The sequence below is a fragment of the Gymnoscopelus microlampas genome, assembly GCF_963454915.1.
Source record: "Gymnoscopelus microlampas genome assembly, chromosome: 16".
Lineage (NCBI taxonomy): Eukaryota > Metazoa > Chordata > Actinopteri > Myctophiformes > Myctophidae > Gymnoscopelus > Gymnoscopelus microlampas.
The window spans coordinates 39,428,963-39,443,423 of NC_139953.1; the positions used below are offsets into that span (position 1 = coordinate 39,428,963).

At 44.3% G+C, this 14,461-nt stretch overlaps 1 protein-coding gene across 2 annotated transcripts in view; it reads right to left on the reverse strand.

Annotated features, from left to right (window-relative positions):
• LOC311063592 (serine/threonine-protein kinase D3-like) overlaps positions 1-14,461 on the reverse strand; it is a 68,100-nt gene that overhangs the window by 37,300 nt on the left and 16,339 nt on the right. For both annotated transcript variants that reach the window (XM_084083101.1, XM_084083102.1), the window contains exon 3: positions 3,325-3,463. In XM_084083101.1, coding sequence (XP_083939227.1) covers positions 3,325-3,463 — 139 coding nt within the window. The remainder of the gene's footprint in view (positions 1-3,324; positions 3,464-14,461) is intronic.

Below are 14,461 nucleotides of genomic sequence, written 5' to 3' on the forward strand. Positions count from 1 at the left end.
TCGACTAAATCTACAGTTGATTTAGTCGACTAAAATGTATTTTGGCGGTGCCTTGATGGCGTCTTAAAGGCTGATTTTACACTCTGAAAATAGCCGATCTACAAGCTCAGAACGCGCCGCTGCGCGGCGCGTTGTGAGCTTGTAGATCTGCTATTTTCAGAGCGCAACACCCAAGCGTCTTTTACTTCTACTCGATCTCTTCTACACTAGTCCCTCACTAACATTTTAGTCTAGTTTTTATTTGTTGACGAAATTGTCAACATATTTAGTCTTAGTTTTAGTCATCGTAGCGTAGTTTTTATTTGTTTTTATTAGGGTTAGGGCTAGGTTTCGTCAGTGAAAAAAGGTAGTCGACGAACATTTTTCGTCATAGTTTTAGTCGACGAAATCAACACTGCGGGACAGCAGGCTGAAAGGAACTGGGGAGAGATATGGGAAGGGGGATCGACATGCAACAAAGGCCGTCAGGATCGGGACTCGAACGCGTGACACGCTGTCAGGCTACACTGAGCCTATAGGTGCCTGGACCGCTAGACCAGCGGTCCAGTACTGTTCTTTTTCAATGGACGGCAGCGACATGAGGACACAAAGATACATCCGACATGTGTAGCTGCTACAAACGCTACAGCAGATACAAAGACACAAAAAAGTTGAGCTGGTTTCAAGTTCGGATACAAAGCTATACAAATATGCTGTGTATAGCTTTGTATAGTTTGTATCGGCCAGTGTGAACGACGCAGCATAAGGATTCACATGCTTAATATACGACCATTTCACCCACAATGCATCAGAGCTGTTTTTGGTGGAAGAAGTAGTCCAATGTCTTGTTTTTACTTAAAGCTGCACTATGTAACTTTCCTCTTCTTCCCCCGGATTTGAACCCGGGTTTCCTGCGCAATTGCTGACATGTTTTACCATTGAGCTAATAGAGCCTGCCTGCTTTCTCAGGGGATAAAGTGAATCTTGACCATCAGGTCAAAATTCGTGTCAGATCCTGTGTCTAGGTGAGACGTGACCTTTGACACGATCTAAATGTCTCAATAGAAGAGCAGGGAGACAAAATACAACCACCCCATGTTGTATAAGTTATATTGTATTAACATACTCTACCATACAGATTGGACACAATTACATTTTATTCATTAACAATGAAGTAAAAGTGGCAATACCACAATGTAGAAATACTCTTTTAGAAGCATGCATTCCCAACTTGCCCTTACAGGTCTTGTCTGTAACTACACTACAGAGTAATAGGGCATTGGTTCTCAAAGTGGGGTCTGGGGACCCCCAGGGGAGTTCCAGGGGGTCCCCAGCTAAATGATAGGGTCTGTAACTCTGAGAGTGTACAAATGGAACCAAATGGACCCTAACGGGTCCATTTGGTTCCATTTGTACACACTCAGAGTTAAATTGACATAGATTTTACAATATAAATTGCGGTCCAAGTGATAGAAATGCCATTAAATGGGGGTCTGTAGCCTGATGCATGTCAAACTGGGGGTCCTTGAAATTAAAATGGTTGAGAATCAATGCTAGAGCCGTAAAAAATCTTCTCTTATGGGGGTCCCTGGCATATCTTTTGAAATGGGGGTCCGCGGGCTAATAAGTGTCAATTTGGGGGTCCTTGACATGAAAAAGTTTGAGAACCACTGTAATAGGGGTCGTTAGAACAAGCTGCATTCAAGAGCCTCATACAGGTACAAGCAGCGTAATATTGGTGTGACATAGTTCCACAATAACAAGATGATATAACTGTTGCACCCATAAATGTAAAATATTATATGTCTCAAAGTCATGGTTCAAATGCAATGTTACAAGTAAGTAAAGACACACACGGCACTAGTGTGCGTGTGCGTGCGTGTGTGTGTGTGTGTGTGTGTGTGCGTGTGTACGTGCTCGCGTGTGCGTGTGTGTTTGTGACGGGTGTTTATCAGGGGAAACGTGTAAACAAAGGAGCTATTGTGTGGTGGGGGGGGGCAGCGTGGCTGTTAGGATGACCTGCCCTCAACACACTGGTGTTTTATGACATGTACTCTCTGACCCCTCTGACCCTTCCTCACACCGGTGTTTCATACTCTCTGACCCCCTCCTCCTCACACTGGCTATACTGCAGCGCTGCACAATAAAGCACTCGACCTCCAGGACTGGAGTCATACAGTACTTGATACTTGCCCTATGGGCTCTATGCACATGCAGCAGCCATAATTGGAAGGAAATTGGACCGCTTCCTTTACTTCCTTCACAGGTGTTACCAATACTAATGAGCTAGGCTCTGTTTCATTTAGTCAACGATGGTTAATTTATGAAGATAGACCATCCCAATTGGAGACACTATTTGGTACACAAATCCTACAAATGGTCTCCTAAGTGGGCGCCGGCGTCTGACGGCAAATGTCGCAAACGTCCAATGTTTACTGGTCCTAGATCCCGCGAGAGTGTGATGCTGGGACAGAGAAAGGTCGATAATTACGTTGATTTTCTCCTGATTGGTCTCTCTAAAAGAAAAACATTTTAGTGTGAAAATATTGTAAATATTGTGTGGCTTGTGACGATCGGGTCCAATATTTAGTTCAGTGACCATAAAGAATAGTTCAGAAGCTGTGTTCACGTTCAGTCTTCCATTGGAAATAATAACTGGATTCCAACCTACACTCCAACCTACGTTTCCTAAAAAGGCGTCCACCTACGTCACGCATATACGGGAAGTAAACCGGAGATGGTATGTCTTGTTATTGGGTCGTTCTCAAACTTTCTTTTAATTTCAAGGACCCCCATTGCTCTGAACCAGAGTGGTGTAGCAGTGTGTTTCCAGTGAGCCAACATGCACAACATCAGAACCCTGACTGTGTTCGACCAGAATGGAACAGAGCCTTCATTAGTATCATTGGTAACACCTGATGAAGGAAGGACCGACTCGACGCCGTGTACTGAACTCCCTCGGGTCGTCTGCGGCGTGCGTGCTCAAATGTGAAGTCGGTCCGAACAGTTCCCGAGGTACGTGAACTATAAAGGTCTTCACAGGTCCGGATTCCGTGTTTTACCCTAATCACTCGGTCGGTTCGGGTTCTATCGTCTCGGACCTCATAGGTCTGTTTATCATTATGTATACCCGAGTGGATCCGAGAAGACTCTGTGCTCAGCGCTGCTACTTTTGATGCTTTTGTGTGAAGCTGTATGATCAAGTAGGTAAAACATTCCCCACAGCGATCCAGGTATTAATTTCGCCATCTGTTTCACTTCCAGCAGTGATCTCCGCGATACGATTATTGTGAGCGTTTTTTTATCACGATAAACCCACACACACACACACACACTACAACGTACCGGACAGTACGACCTCCACCAGATCCCCCTCATGGATGTCGTCGGCGGTGGTCAGCCTCAGAAGGATGTTGTCAGAGCTCAGGTCGTGGCGGAACAGCAGGATCTTGTCGTACATGCCGAAGAAGCCGCACTCCGGGAACTGGAAAAAGACCAAAAAAGAGGAACAAGAGGGTTGATGCTTATCCCATTAAAACCTGAGGCCGATTCTACAAAATGTCTTCTAAATCCTAAACAGTTTTCTGAAAAACTTGATAATATCAGTGGTTCTCAAACCTTTTCACGTCAAAGACCCCAAAATTATTTGTATTCGGCCGCCGACCCCCATCTCGAAATATTACAAGCGGCACAAAGTGACGCACTGCAAGCTTGTAGATCTGCTATTTTTTATATATTTTTTTTAATGTTTTGATGATTTTGATTAAAACAAAAGATGTTATCTTCTCTTCTGGGGGTCTTTGCCACAAAACCATTTCAGATGGGGGTCCGTGGCCAAATAATATCATTTTGGGGGTCCTTGACATAAAAACGTTTCAGAACCACTGCTATAGAGCGGTGGTTTTCGGCCGTGACCCCCCCCAAAATAATCATAATTTGAACTGGGGAGCCCCCACCCTGACACGGGTGGGGGGGGGTTGTGAGCTTGTAGATCTGCTATTTTCACAATGTTCTTATATCATTTGACAATTTAGACAATGTTTGACCAGTATTTATAGTTTGTTGATGACATTTGATGCAGTAATGGTCTTTTTCTTTTTGAGGTATTAAAAATGGGGTTCCGACCCAGGCTATAGAGGAAGCCAGGGTTGCTGTGCAGGTTGAGAGGTCTGCATGACGGGCTCATCGGGGGCACGGTGACACGAGGAGGAAATCACACCATTCAGGCCCACAGCGGAAGGCACACAATTAGCTCATTAGGAGACCGGCAGTAAATCTGTCTTTCTCACACACACACAAACACTCACAGACAGACACACACACACACACACACACACACACACACACAGACACACACACACACACACACAGACACAGAAACACACACACACACACACACACACACACACACACACACACACACACACACACACACACACACACACACACACACACACACACACACACACACACACACACACACACACACACACACACACGCCCTCCTACACCTGAACACACAAAGCACGCATGCATACAATCAGACACATCCGGCAGGGTTTCTGCTAGGCATTGTTTTAGGGCCGGCCAACGTTATCCAATAACATTCTAATTTACCGGCTAAAGGTAACATATGTAATACAGGTGTGTGTGCAAAAATGTTGTTTAACCCTAGATTTCCCAATCTCTCCCTCTCTCCAGGCTGTGCTCCCTCCTGGCAGGCTTCAAAATGTGTCCAATATTGTGCCCACAACATCCCCAAGACATCCAAGGTGACATGTCTGTCTGACTGACTGGAGACCTGTCGCTCTCACCCCAAATAGTCAGCAAATGCTTCGAGAAGCCGGTTGAGAGAATACGTCTTCTCCACGCTATACCTGCCTCGCAGGTGTTAATTCCGTTCACTAAAACTATGACGAAAGATTTTCGGCGACTACCGTTTTTCACTGACGAAAACTAAATAAATGATGACTATGATGACTAAAACTAAGACTAGATATATTGCCAATTTTGTCAACAAATAAAAACTACACAAAAATGTTAGTGAGGGAGAAGAGATCCAGTAGAACTAACGGACAAGTCATTTTATGTTTGGTTGCACTCGGGTGTTGCGGTCTGAAAATAGACGATCTGCAAGCTCTCAACGCGTCGCGCTGCGACGTGTTGAGAGCTTGCAGATCGCGTCTATTTTCAGCATGCAACCAAGTGTAAAATCAGCAATTACGACGCCATCAAGGCACCGCCAAAATACATTTTTGTCAACAAAATCAACAGTACATATAGTTGACTAAAATCTTGTGATATTTAATCGACTAAAACTAGGCTAAAACTAAAACCTTTCAGATGACTAAAACTAAATGAAAATGTATTCAAAAGACTATGACTAAAACTAAATAAAAATGTACTGTTAAAATCAACACTGCTGCATCGCTGGACCCGTGACAGTTTGGCATAACCGTCAAAACAGATCCAACAACGACGCGATTGACCACGGCTCTTCACACCGTCCTCTCTTACACGGATGACTAGAATCTGAAGGGCAAGTCCGTTCGTATAGTTGTTGGACTACAGCTACACCATTGTCTTCAGCAACACTTTGACACACAACGCTGAGAGGCCTATAGAGCTACACCCAAGCATGTGTGACTTGGATACTAGACTTCCTGTCAAAACCGACGCCAGGTTTGCGAGAGTAATGAGCAGCATCACAGCGGACCCCCTGACCCTCAGCAGCACTGGAGCGCCCCAGGGATGTGTGACGAGCCCTCTCCTCTACTCCCTGACTGTACACTAGGCGTGTAATGATGATTCGCTCAGCTCACGTCACGATACGATTCGAATCACTATACTAGGTTCACGATACGATTTTTTAAAACACAAAATAATTTTCCAGACAAATGACTGAAAAATATATATTTATTTTCTCTCTCTCTTACACAAATCCAGTATTTCTTCTCTTTTTTCTTTTTTTTTACAATACTGTGTTTTCTCTTATCCTCTTTTCAATACAGTAGCAAATTACTGAAAACTGTTTTTTTAAATCAATTCTCTTACAAAGATCCTGTATTTTCTTTTCTTTTCTTTACGCGCCCTCATCTTTTTGCATCACGATAATTTTTGTATTAAATCGATTTAAATTGTCACCAGCTTGAATCGATTTTAATCGATTTACGATAAATCGTTACATGCCTACTGTACACGCATGACTACCCAGACACACGACAAAACAAACATCATCCTCAAGTACGCTGATGACACACACGACAGTGATAGGTCGGATTGTCAACGACGTTTAGTGTCTGCCTACAGAGATGAGATCAGTTCTCCTGGCAGTCTCTGGTGTAAAACATCTGAGTACTTCTTCCCCCAGTGGCCCACCGGGCATATGCCCGGTATGCCAAATGGCCAGTCCGCCCCTGTCTGAGAGTGTACAAATGGAACCAAATGGTTTGGTTCCATTTGTACACTCTCAGAGTTACAGACCCATAAGGGTCCATTTGGTTCCTAATCTATCTATATTTAGCTGGGGACTCCCTGGAACTCCCTCAAGGACCCCTGGGGGTCCCTGGACCCCACTTTGAGAACCAATGCCATAAGGAGAGAGAGCATGCGCCCGTCTTCATATCGATGGAGCTGCAGTGGAAAGGGTTAGCGAGTTCATGTTCCTCGGAGTACCCTTCTTTCTTTTTTTTCAACTACAAACAATGGAGCGGCCCGGACTGCTGACCTAGAGGTCCGGGCACCTTATAGGCTCCAATGTAGCCTGACAGCACGTCGCGGGTTCGAGTCCCGATCCCGACGGCCTTTTGCTGCGTGTCACTCCCCCATCTCTCTCTCTCTCTCTATCTTACTTCACTATTACTAAAGGCATAAAAAGCCCCCCAAAACATCTATAAACAAGACACGACTGTATACCAGCTTGCTTTCTGTTTTTTCTGATTCGTCTCGCAGAATCTGTCAACACTGCTAGTGGCTCCCCATTGGCTTAGACCTGTTGCTTATTTCTCTCGCAGAATCTGGCAACACTGCCAAAGTGGCGAGAGGCGTGTCTAGTGTCATAGCTTGGAAGGACGACCGCCCGTTCAGAGTGTGGGAAAGTATCCCCATTGGCTTAAAGGACAGCCAATGATGAAAACATGTAGAGAAAGTGTTGAGAAAGTGTTGACTAGACTCAGTCTCTTGCTTTGCAAGCTGGTAAAAACAAAACAAAAAACTATGGGGCTTGCACAGAAACAAATGACCCACTGTTTTACACGTGACAATAAAGAACACGTAAAGAAACACGTTTCAGGCTTTCCATCTGTTTCACCTTCACTTATTTTCTTGCTTGTTATGTTACCGTTTCATCAATGACGACGATGCCAAGGAAGGTTCAGGTGACCGCGACATGGCGTCCACATTGAGCTGGAGTGGCGCTTTTGGACATGGATATCATGACGTTCTGACATTTTGCATATCGCTGTTGTCGGGGCAGAAACCTCTTATCTCCATTCTTTCTTTTCTTCCCTTTCTTTTTTTTCCCATGGAAATAACGATACGATGGGAACTACGAATTTCACCCACTTTTTTTTACTTCTGTAAACCTGTGATGTCATGTGACAATAAATTCTGATTCATATTCTATTTCGTAAAGTAACACGTTCCCACTTGATCATACTACAGCAGGGGTCTTCAACAGGGGGTCCGGGACCCCTATGGGGTCCTCAGAGTTACTACAGGGGCGCTGCCAAATTTTTGTGTTATTATTATTATTTTTTTACATTAACCACTTGAACCCAATTATCCCTATTCTGAAGATAACTTACGCCAAAAATAGGAGATCTACAAGCTCACAACGCCTCGCGCTGCGAGGCGTTGTGAGCTTGTAGATCGGCTATTTTTGGCAAAGAGGTTTGGTGTTGGGTCTATGAAATCTATAAAAATAGAATTTTACACAGTATGTAGTGGGGGTCCCTGCTTCATCTCTCTTTCAGGAAGGGGTCCTTGGGCTGAAAATGTTGAAGACCCCTGTACTACAGTATCACACAAAAGCATGAAAAGCAACAGATCTGCAAGCTCGAAACGACGCGCTTTGAGCTTGTAGATCTGTTTCGGACATATGAGGTTTCCACCCGACAGAGGCGATAATATTATAAGGGTCAAGATGCCATGGCACAGACAGGCCTGGTATCTATTGTTTTGGGTACAGCTTGTTCCTATAATGACACAAAACAGTTTAATCTCTTTATCGTGAGTGTACTGTAACTATGGTCTGAGCCCTGCTGCTCGTGGCAGAAGTACTTTACCACCGATCCGTGCGTCTAAATGAACTTCTCCCCATGATATCATGTCAGTAGCAAGGTTATTATTGTTAACGAAATAACAAAAACTATCCCAACCCTATAAGTACATAGCCTGGTAAACCCTCCCTCCGGAAATCTCATTTCCATTTGATTTCAGGAGTGAGTCTGGCCTGATCGCCCATTCTGCAATATTGGCTGTGGGCTGGAGTTGGGTGGGAGTAATACCGTTGACTGACAACCCCTTCAGCCAATGATCGTTTTTCCCCTTCAGCCAATCAGCAGTTCACCAGACTAATGTGACGCAACGGGACTTTTGAGACGGCCATGCCCAAAATAGGTTGCCTTATTCGGATACATGTGTGTCACTGCCCGCCCCGGCCGGTTCTCTGAAATTTTATTTTTAAATAGGCTCTGTCATGATTAATTGACCACATGTATGAAGTTAAACAACTAAATTCTATCCAAACGATATCTTATAAGTACATTCCGTGCCTCAAAATAGAAGTTTGAGAGCTTTTTGAAGTAAAAAAAACAGTGGAGAAAATAGCGGACAGAAAAGATGGCTGCCGTTCGTGTTTTGTCGGCTGCATTCAGGCTGCACTCGGTGCCATTCGGGCTCACTCGAACTCGCCACCTGATTGGCCAACTGTCGCTGTCAATCATAGAACGATGTGCGACGACGCTGATAGGCTCGTCCGTTTGGTGTAAATGAGATTTCCGGAGGGAGGGTTTACCAGGCAGCAGCTAATGAGTACAACCACCACCACCTTGTAGTATTGTCTCTTGACTCCTCTCGTCTCATCAATTACTGAAAATGAAAGAAGAGTATGGCCTTGGCCTCTGCTCTATATCGTCTCTGTTGGGGGGGGAAAACTCATATTATGTCAAAAACTGTTAACTTTTCAGGATTCAAATTTAACCCACTAAGACCTGAAGCCGATTCTACAAAATGTCTTCTAAATCCCAAAAGTATTCTGAAAAACTTCTGTTTCTATATCAGTGGTCCTCAAACCTTTTCATGTCAAGGACCCCCAAAATGTATATGTATTTGGCCGCGGACCCCCATCTCAAAATATGTTGTTCCAGGGACAAAAAAAAAAAAAAGTTGAAATATGGAGATAAGAGGCTTTTGCCCGACAGCAATGATTATGTAAAGTGTCATGAGATACCTTTGGTTGACAGTTGACTGCTTGGTTTAGCTTTCTGCCCCTTCATATTCAATCACAATATTAAATAAATAAATACATATACTGTATATATTTATATATTTATTCCTGGCAAAAGATGTCCGTCAATATTTGTATTACTTACTGGCCAATTGAAATTCTAGTCGGCCAAATGCCGGTAAATGCCAGCTAACGGAAACCCTGCTATCCGGTCAGCTGCACTGGCATGACCCACACGCACGTGCACACGCATGCATGCATGCACGCTCGCTCGCGCGCACACACACACACACACACACCCACGCACACCATCATAAATTATGCCAGAGCCTGTGTTATTGACACCGTTGCTACTACATCCTGTATGTCCACGCACCACTGCAGCCTACAACAACAACACACTAACACACACACACACACACACACACACACACACACACACACACACACACACACACTAGTGTGGTTCTCGACCTTTTCAGGCCGGGACCCCCCAAATTAATCATATTTGAACCCCCCCCCCCCCCACACCATCCTGATAAGCACTTGGAATTGTAGGCATTACATTTAGTTTGACTCGGTTCCACAGATAAATATAGTGAATAGGTGATAGGTTGTGAGAATTTTTTCCTCTTCCTTATTATTTGACAATTTGGCAAATGTTTGACCAGTTTTTCAGATTCACCTTCTTGTCACTTAGTCTTAGATGAACAGTTTAGGTACATACATGTGAAAAAGGTACACTCGGAAGCTATGCTTTTCAGGATCCAAATAAACGAAACATCAAAAGTAAAGTTTCAAGCTTGTGGATCTGCTGCTTTTGATGCTTTTGAGTGACGCTGTAGTATGATCAAGTAGGCCGTAATTTACAAAAAAAAACATGTTAGAATATGGAGATAAGAGGTTTCTGGCCGACACAGCGACGATGTACTTTAACGATACCCTTGAGCAAGGCATTTACTGTGTTCTCTGATTGCTGAAGACTGTGGTTGTACTGGTCAGCTCCCAGTGACCAACAGTAGAAGACTGTGGTTGTACTGGTCAGCTCCCAGTGACCAACAGTAGAAGACTGTGGTTGTACTGGTCAGCTCCCAGTGACTGTGGTTGTTTTGTTTTTTTTAATAATTTTTATCCCGCGATTTTGTCACCCATATTTTTCACCCGGTGCCAATTTTCTAAGGGATCCTGGGCGCTACACTCCCCTCACCAGCCTAGGGAGGCCAGGGCCGAGCTCATGCCTCCTTCAATGCATGAGAGCCAACTGACCTTCTTGTCACGTGACAGGGGGGAGTTTCCCTGGTTGGACGTAGCGCGTAGAAGGAACACGTTATTCCAACCAGTTCCCTTCCCCTCCATCAGGCTCCCCGGCTGTCATGGGGGAGGCGGTATAGCGACCAGGGTTACTACATGTTTTGGTGAGGGTATTAACTACCCTGAGAGACACGGGGAGAACATGCAAACTCCACACAGAGTAGGCCCTTTCGCCAACCCCACCTAGGGTATGGGCGCTGATGACGCGGAGGAGAAGACACGCCCCCAGCGCCCACAGCGTCCCCGGCAGGAATCGAACCCGGGACCTTCTAGCTATGAGGTGACAACGCTACCGACTAAGCCACATAAAAAGAAAAAAACACCCTGTGTGAAGGAAGCGGTGCCTTTGATGAGCCCCGTATTGATGTTGTCATCAATATTTGTTTTTCGGACAGACACACACCCGGACAGACACACACCCGGACAGACACACGGACACCCGGACACACAGACAAAGTCAGATATAGAGCGGTTGGCACCGCTAAAAAGAAGACTGTTTTTAGCGGTACTGGTCAGCTCCCAGTTCCCAAAAGTTGCGAATGCATCTTAAATGTGCACCGACTACATTAACGGTGATAGTTACAACGGGGCAGTTTAACGTCATGCCCAGGACGGGAATGACAGCCACATACATATTAATTTGTCACAAGTCACATGCACGCACACACGCGCACACACCATCATTAACTTTCATTAACATCTTAGTGATTTGAAAACAGGATTGTTTTAGCTTTGAGATTCAACATACCATTAGCCTGGCTTAAATCCTGTCACGTACGCACGCACACACACACACACACACACACACACACACACACACACACACACACACACACACACACACACACACACACAGCCTGTAACCTGACTTTAAGCCTCCCATCATCATTAGCAACTACACAGGAAGTGTCTTTTTACACAAATCCATCAACTTGAGCTGCCGTCACCACATCCCTACCACACACACACACACACACACACACACACACACACACACACACACACACACACACACACACACACACACACACACACACACACACACACACACACACACACACACACACACACACACACACACACACACACACACACTCTTAATCTGCTCAGCCATCCATTACAGCAGGGATTAGACTCTATCGAGCATATAAATTATAATCCGGCTTCCGGGTTAAAAGGTTAACTGGAGAAGACCCCCCCCCACACACACACACACACACACACACACAGGATGAAAACAGAAAACATTGACAACTAGTGGTGGAAATAGTACAACAATCTTTTACTTCAGTAAAAGTATCAATACTACAATGTAGAAACACTCTGTTACAAGTAAAAGTCCGGTATTTTTTAGCTATAACCAATATTCTATACTTTCGCTCTTCAAAAATAGCAGATCTACAAGCTCATAGCGTGGCACAGAGTGCCGCGCTATGAGCTTGTATATCTGCTATTTTTGAAAAATCTGAAAGATTTGTGCAAATCTTTGAATACATATATTTTAAAGCGAACATTTGCGAACTCAAATCTTTGCTTCTGGGGGTCCCTGGAACAAAATATTTTTGAAATGGGCGTCCGCGGCCAAATACATATAATTTTGGGGGTCCTTGACATGAAAAGGTTTGAGAACCACTCATATAAGCAACATAAGTTTTAAAAAAAAACTGTTAGGATTTAGAAGACATTAAGTAGAATCGGCCTCAGGTTGTAATGGGTTAATGTTAACGGATGTTACGTGTGGGATAATAAAGGCAGCTATAAAGTTTCAGGTGACATTGGGTGGAAGAGTGTGTGCTTTTAACACAGTTCTCACAAGTACAGTTGCAAAGGTGGGTTTGTGTGTGCGTGTGTGTGTGTGTGTGTGCATGCGTGTGTGTGTGTGTGTGTGTGTGTGTGTGTGTGTGTGTGTGTGTGTGTGTGTGTGTGTGTGTTGTAGGGAAGTGGGCTGCAGCAGAGGTCTGGCTGTTCCATAACATGTGGTGTGGGGGGGGGGGTTGGGGGGGGATATGACATCACCCACCAGGAAGTGATGCGATGTTGTTTTGAGGAGCGAGCCACGCCCCTCATGTTACCGGGGGTGACCACGGCAACCTCATGACCCACCACGGGAAGTGGATGTGTCAAGCACACACACACACACACACACACACACACACACACACACACACACACACACACACACACACACACACACACACACACACACACACACACACACACACACACACACACACACACACACACACACACACACACACACACACAGAGCTACTGAAGCTGCTTCTTATAATGGTGATTTATACTTAGTTGCGCGCCAGTGTCAGGGTTTCCGCGAGGCCATTTTTGGGCAGAGGTGTCGCTTGCCAAAATAGAACTGAATAAAGTGACCGTGAGTGTACTGCTTGCTGCTTGCGCGACTCCGTCGCACAGTAGGCTATAAACAAATTAATATGTGTTTTGGGCTTTACATCTCATTCAACCGTAACGTAAACGTATGTTTCTATATCAGTCATGCTCAAACTTTTTCATGTCAAGGACCCCCAAAATGATATGTATTTGGCCGCCAACCCCCATCTCAAAATATGTTGTTCCAGGGACCCCCCAGAAGCAAAGATTTGAGTTAAAAATGTTCGCTTTAAAAATATATATATTCAAAGATTTGCACACATTTTCACAATTTAAAAAAAATAGCAGATCTACAAGCTCATAGCGCGGCACTCGGTGCCGCGCTATGAGCTTGTATATCTGCTATTTTTGAATAGCCAAAGTGTAAAATAATGCCTTTTAGCTCGAATAAAAAAATGACACAGATGCGTTCCAGGTCTTAATGGGTTAATATGCAAAACCTACAGATTTTGTTTTCTTTTGTTAATGTTAATTATGTCATCATGAATGACGGCGAAAGGTAGGTTGATTACTTGGCTGCAATGTAGGCTATGTGTGTCACCAAATCTCACACCTTTATCCATTGCAGACAGACAGTCACTATATATGCTTGCTTGAATAATAAAATAGCCTAACAACAGCATTTTTGGTTTATAATTAACGGCCAATTAACATTTTATCGGTCAATGGCCGGTAAATACCGGCTAACGGAAACCCTTGCCAGTGTCATTGCTGTGTTGTAGTGTTGATCGGCTATTCCCGGGACGCAACACTGGCACGGAACCAAGTAGGCTATATATCAGGCATGAGGTGCCCTTGAGCAAGGCAAGAGGCCGCTGGTGTAAACGTGTGTGTACAGTATCTTCACACAACACTCACTTGTTGCCCTTTGGCATTTAGTCTTATATTAGTTGACCCTGGCCTCTTGTTTTTGTTTCATTAGTCTCTTGTTTGGCGTAATATATCACGCCATATATCACGAACGCAGGATCCGATCAGCACCAAATTTGGATCGCACGATGCATGGCCTCCAACGCTATTCCTCCCAGCATTTTCTTTGGTTTCCCGACGGCAGTGGTGGAAAGTAACTAAGTACATGTACTCAAGTACCATTACATCCATTGTGTTCCATCTCTCACAAAACAAATCAAGAACATAGTAATACTATGTTCTTGATTTTCTTTGTGAGAGATGGAGCACAACGGAAATATGTCTCTGACTTTATTGTGTTTTTATCCTCGATTGTCTTTTAACCTTTTTTTTTATTACTTAATTATTTAATTACGGATAAAAGGGGTGGGAGTTTTTCACTCCTTTTCTTGTTGCTTTTTTCAATAT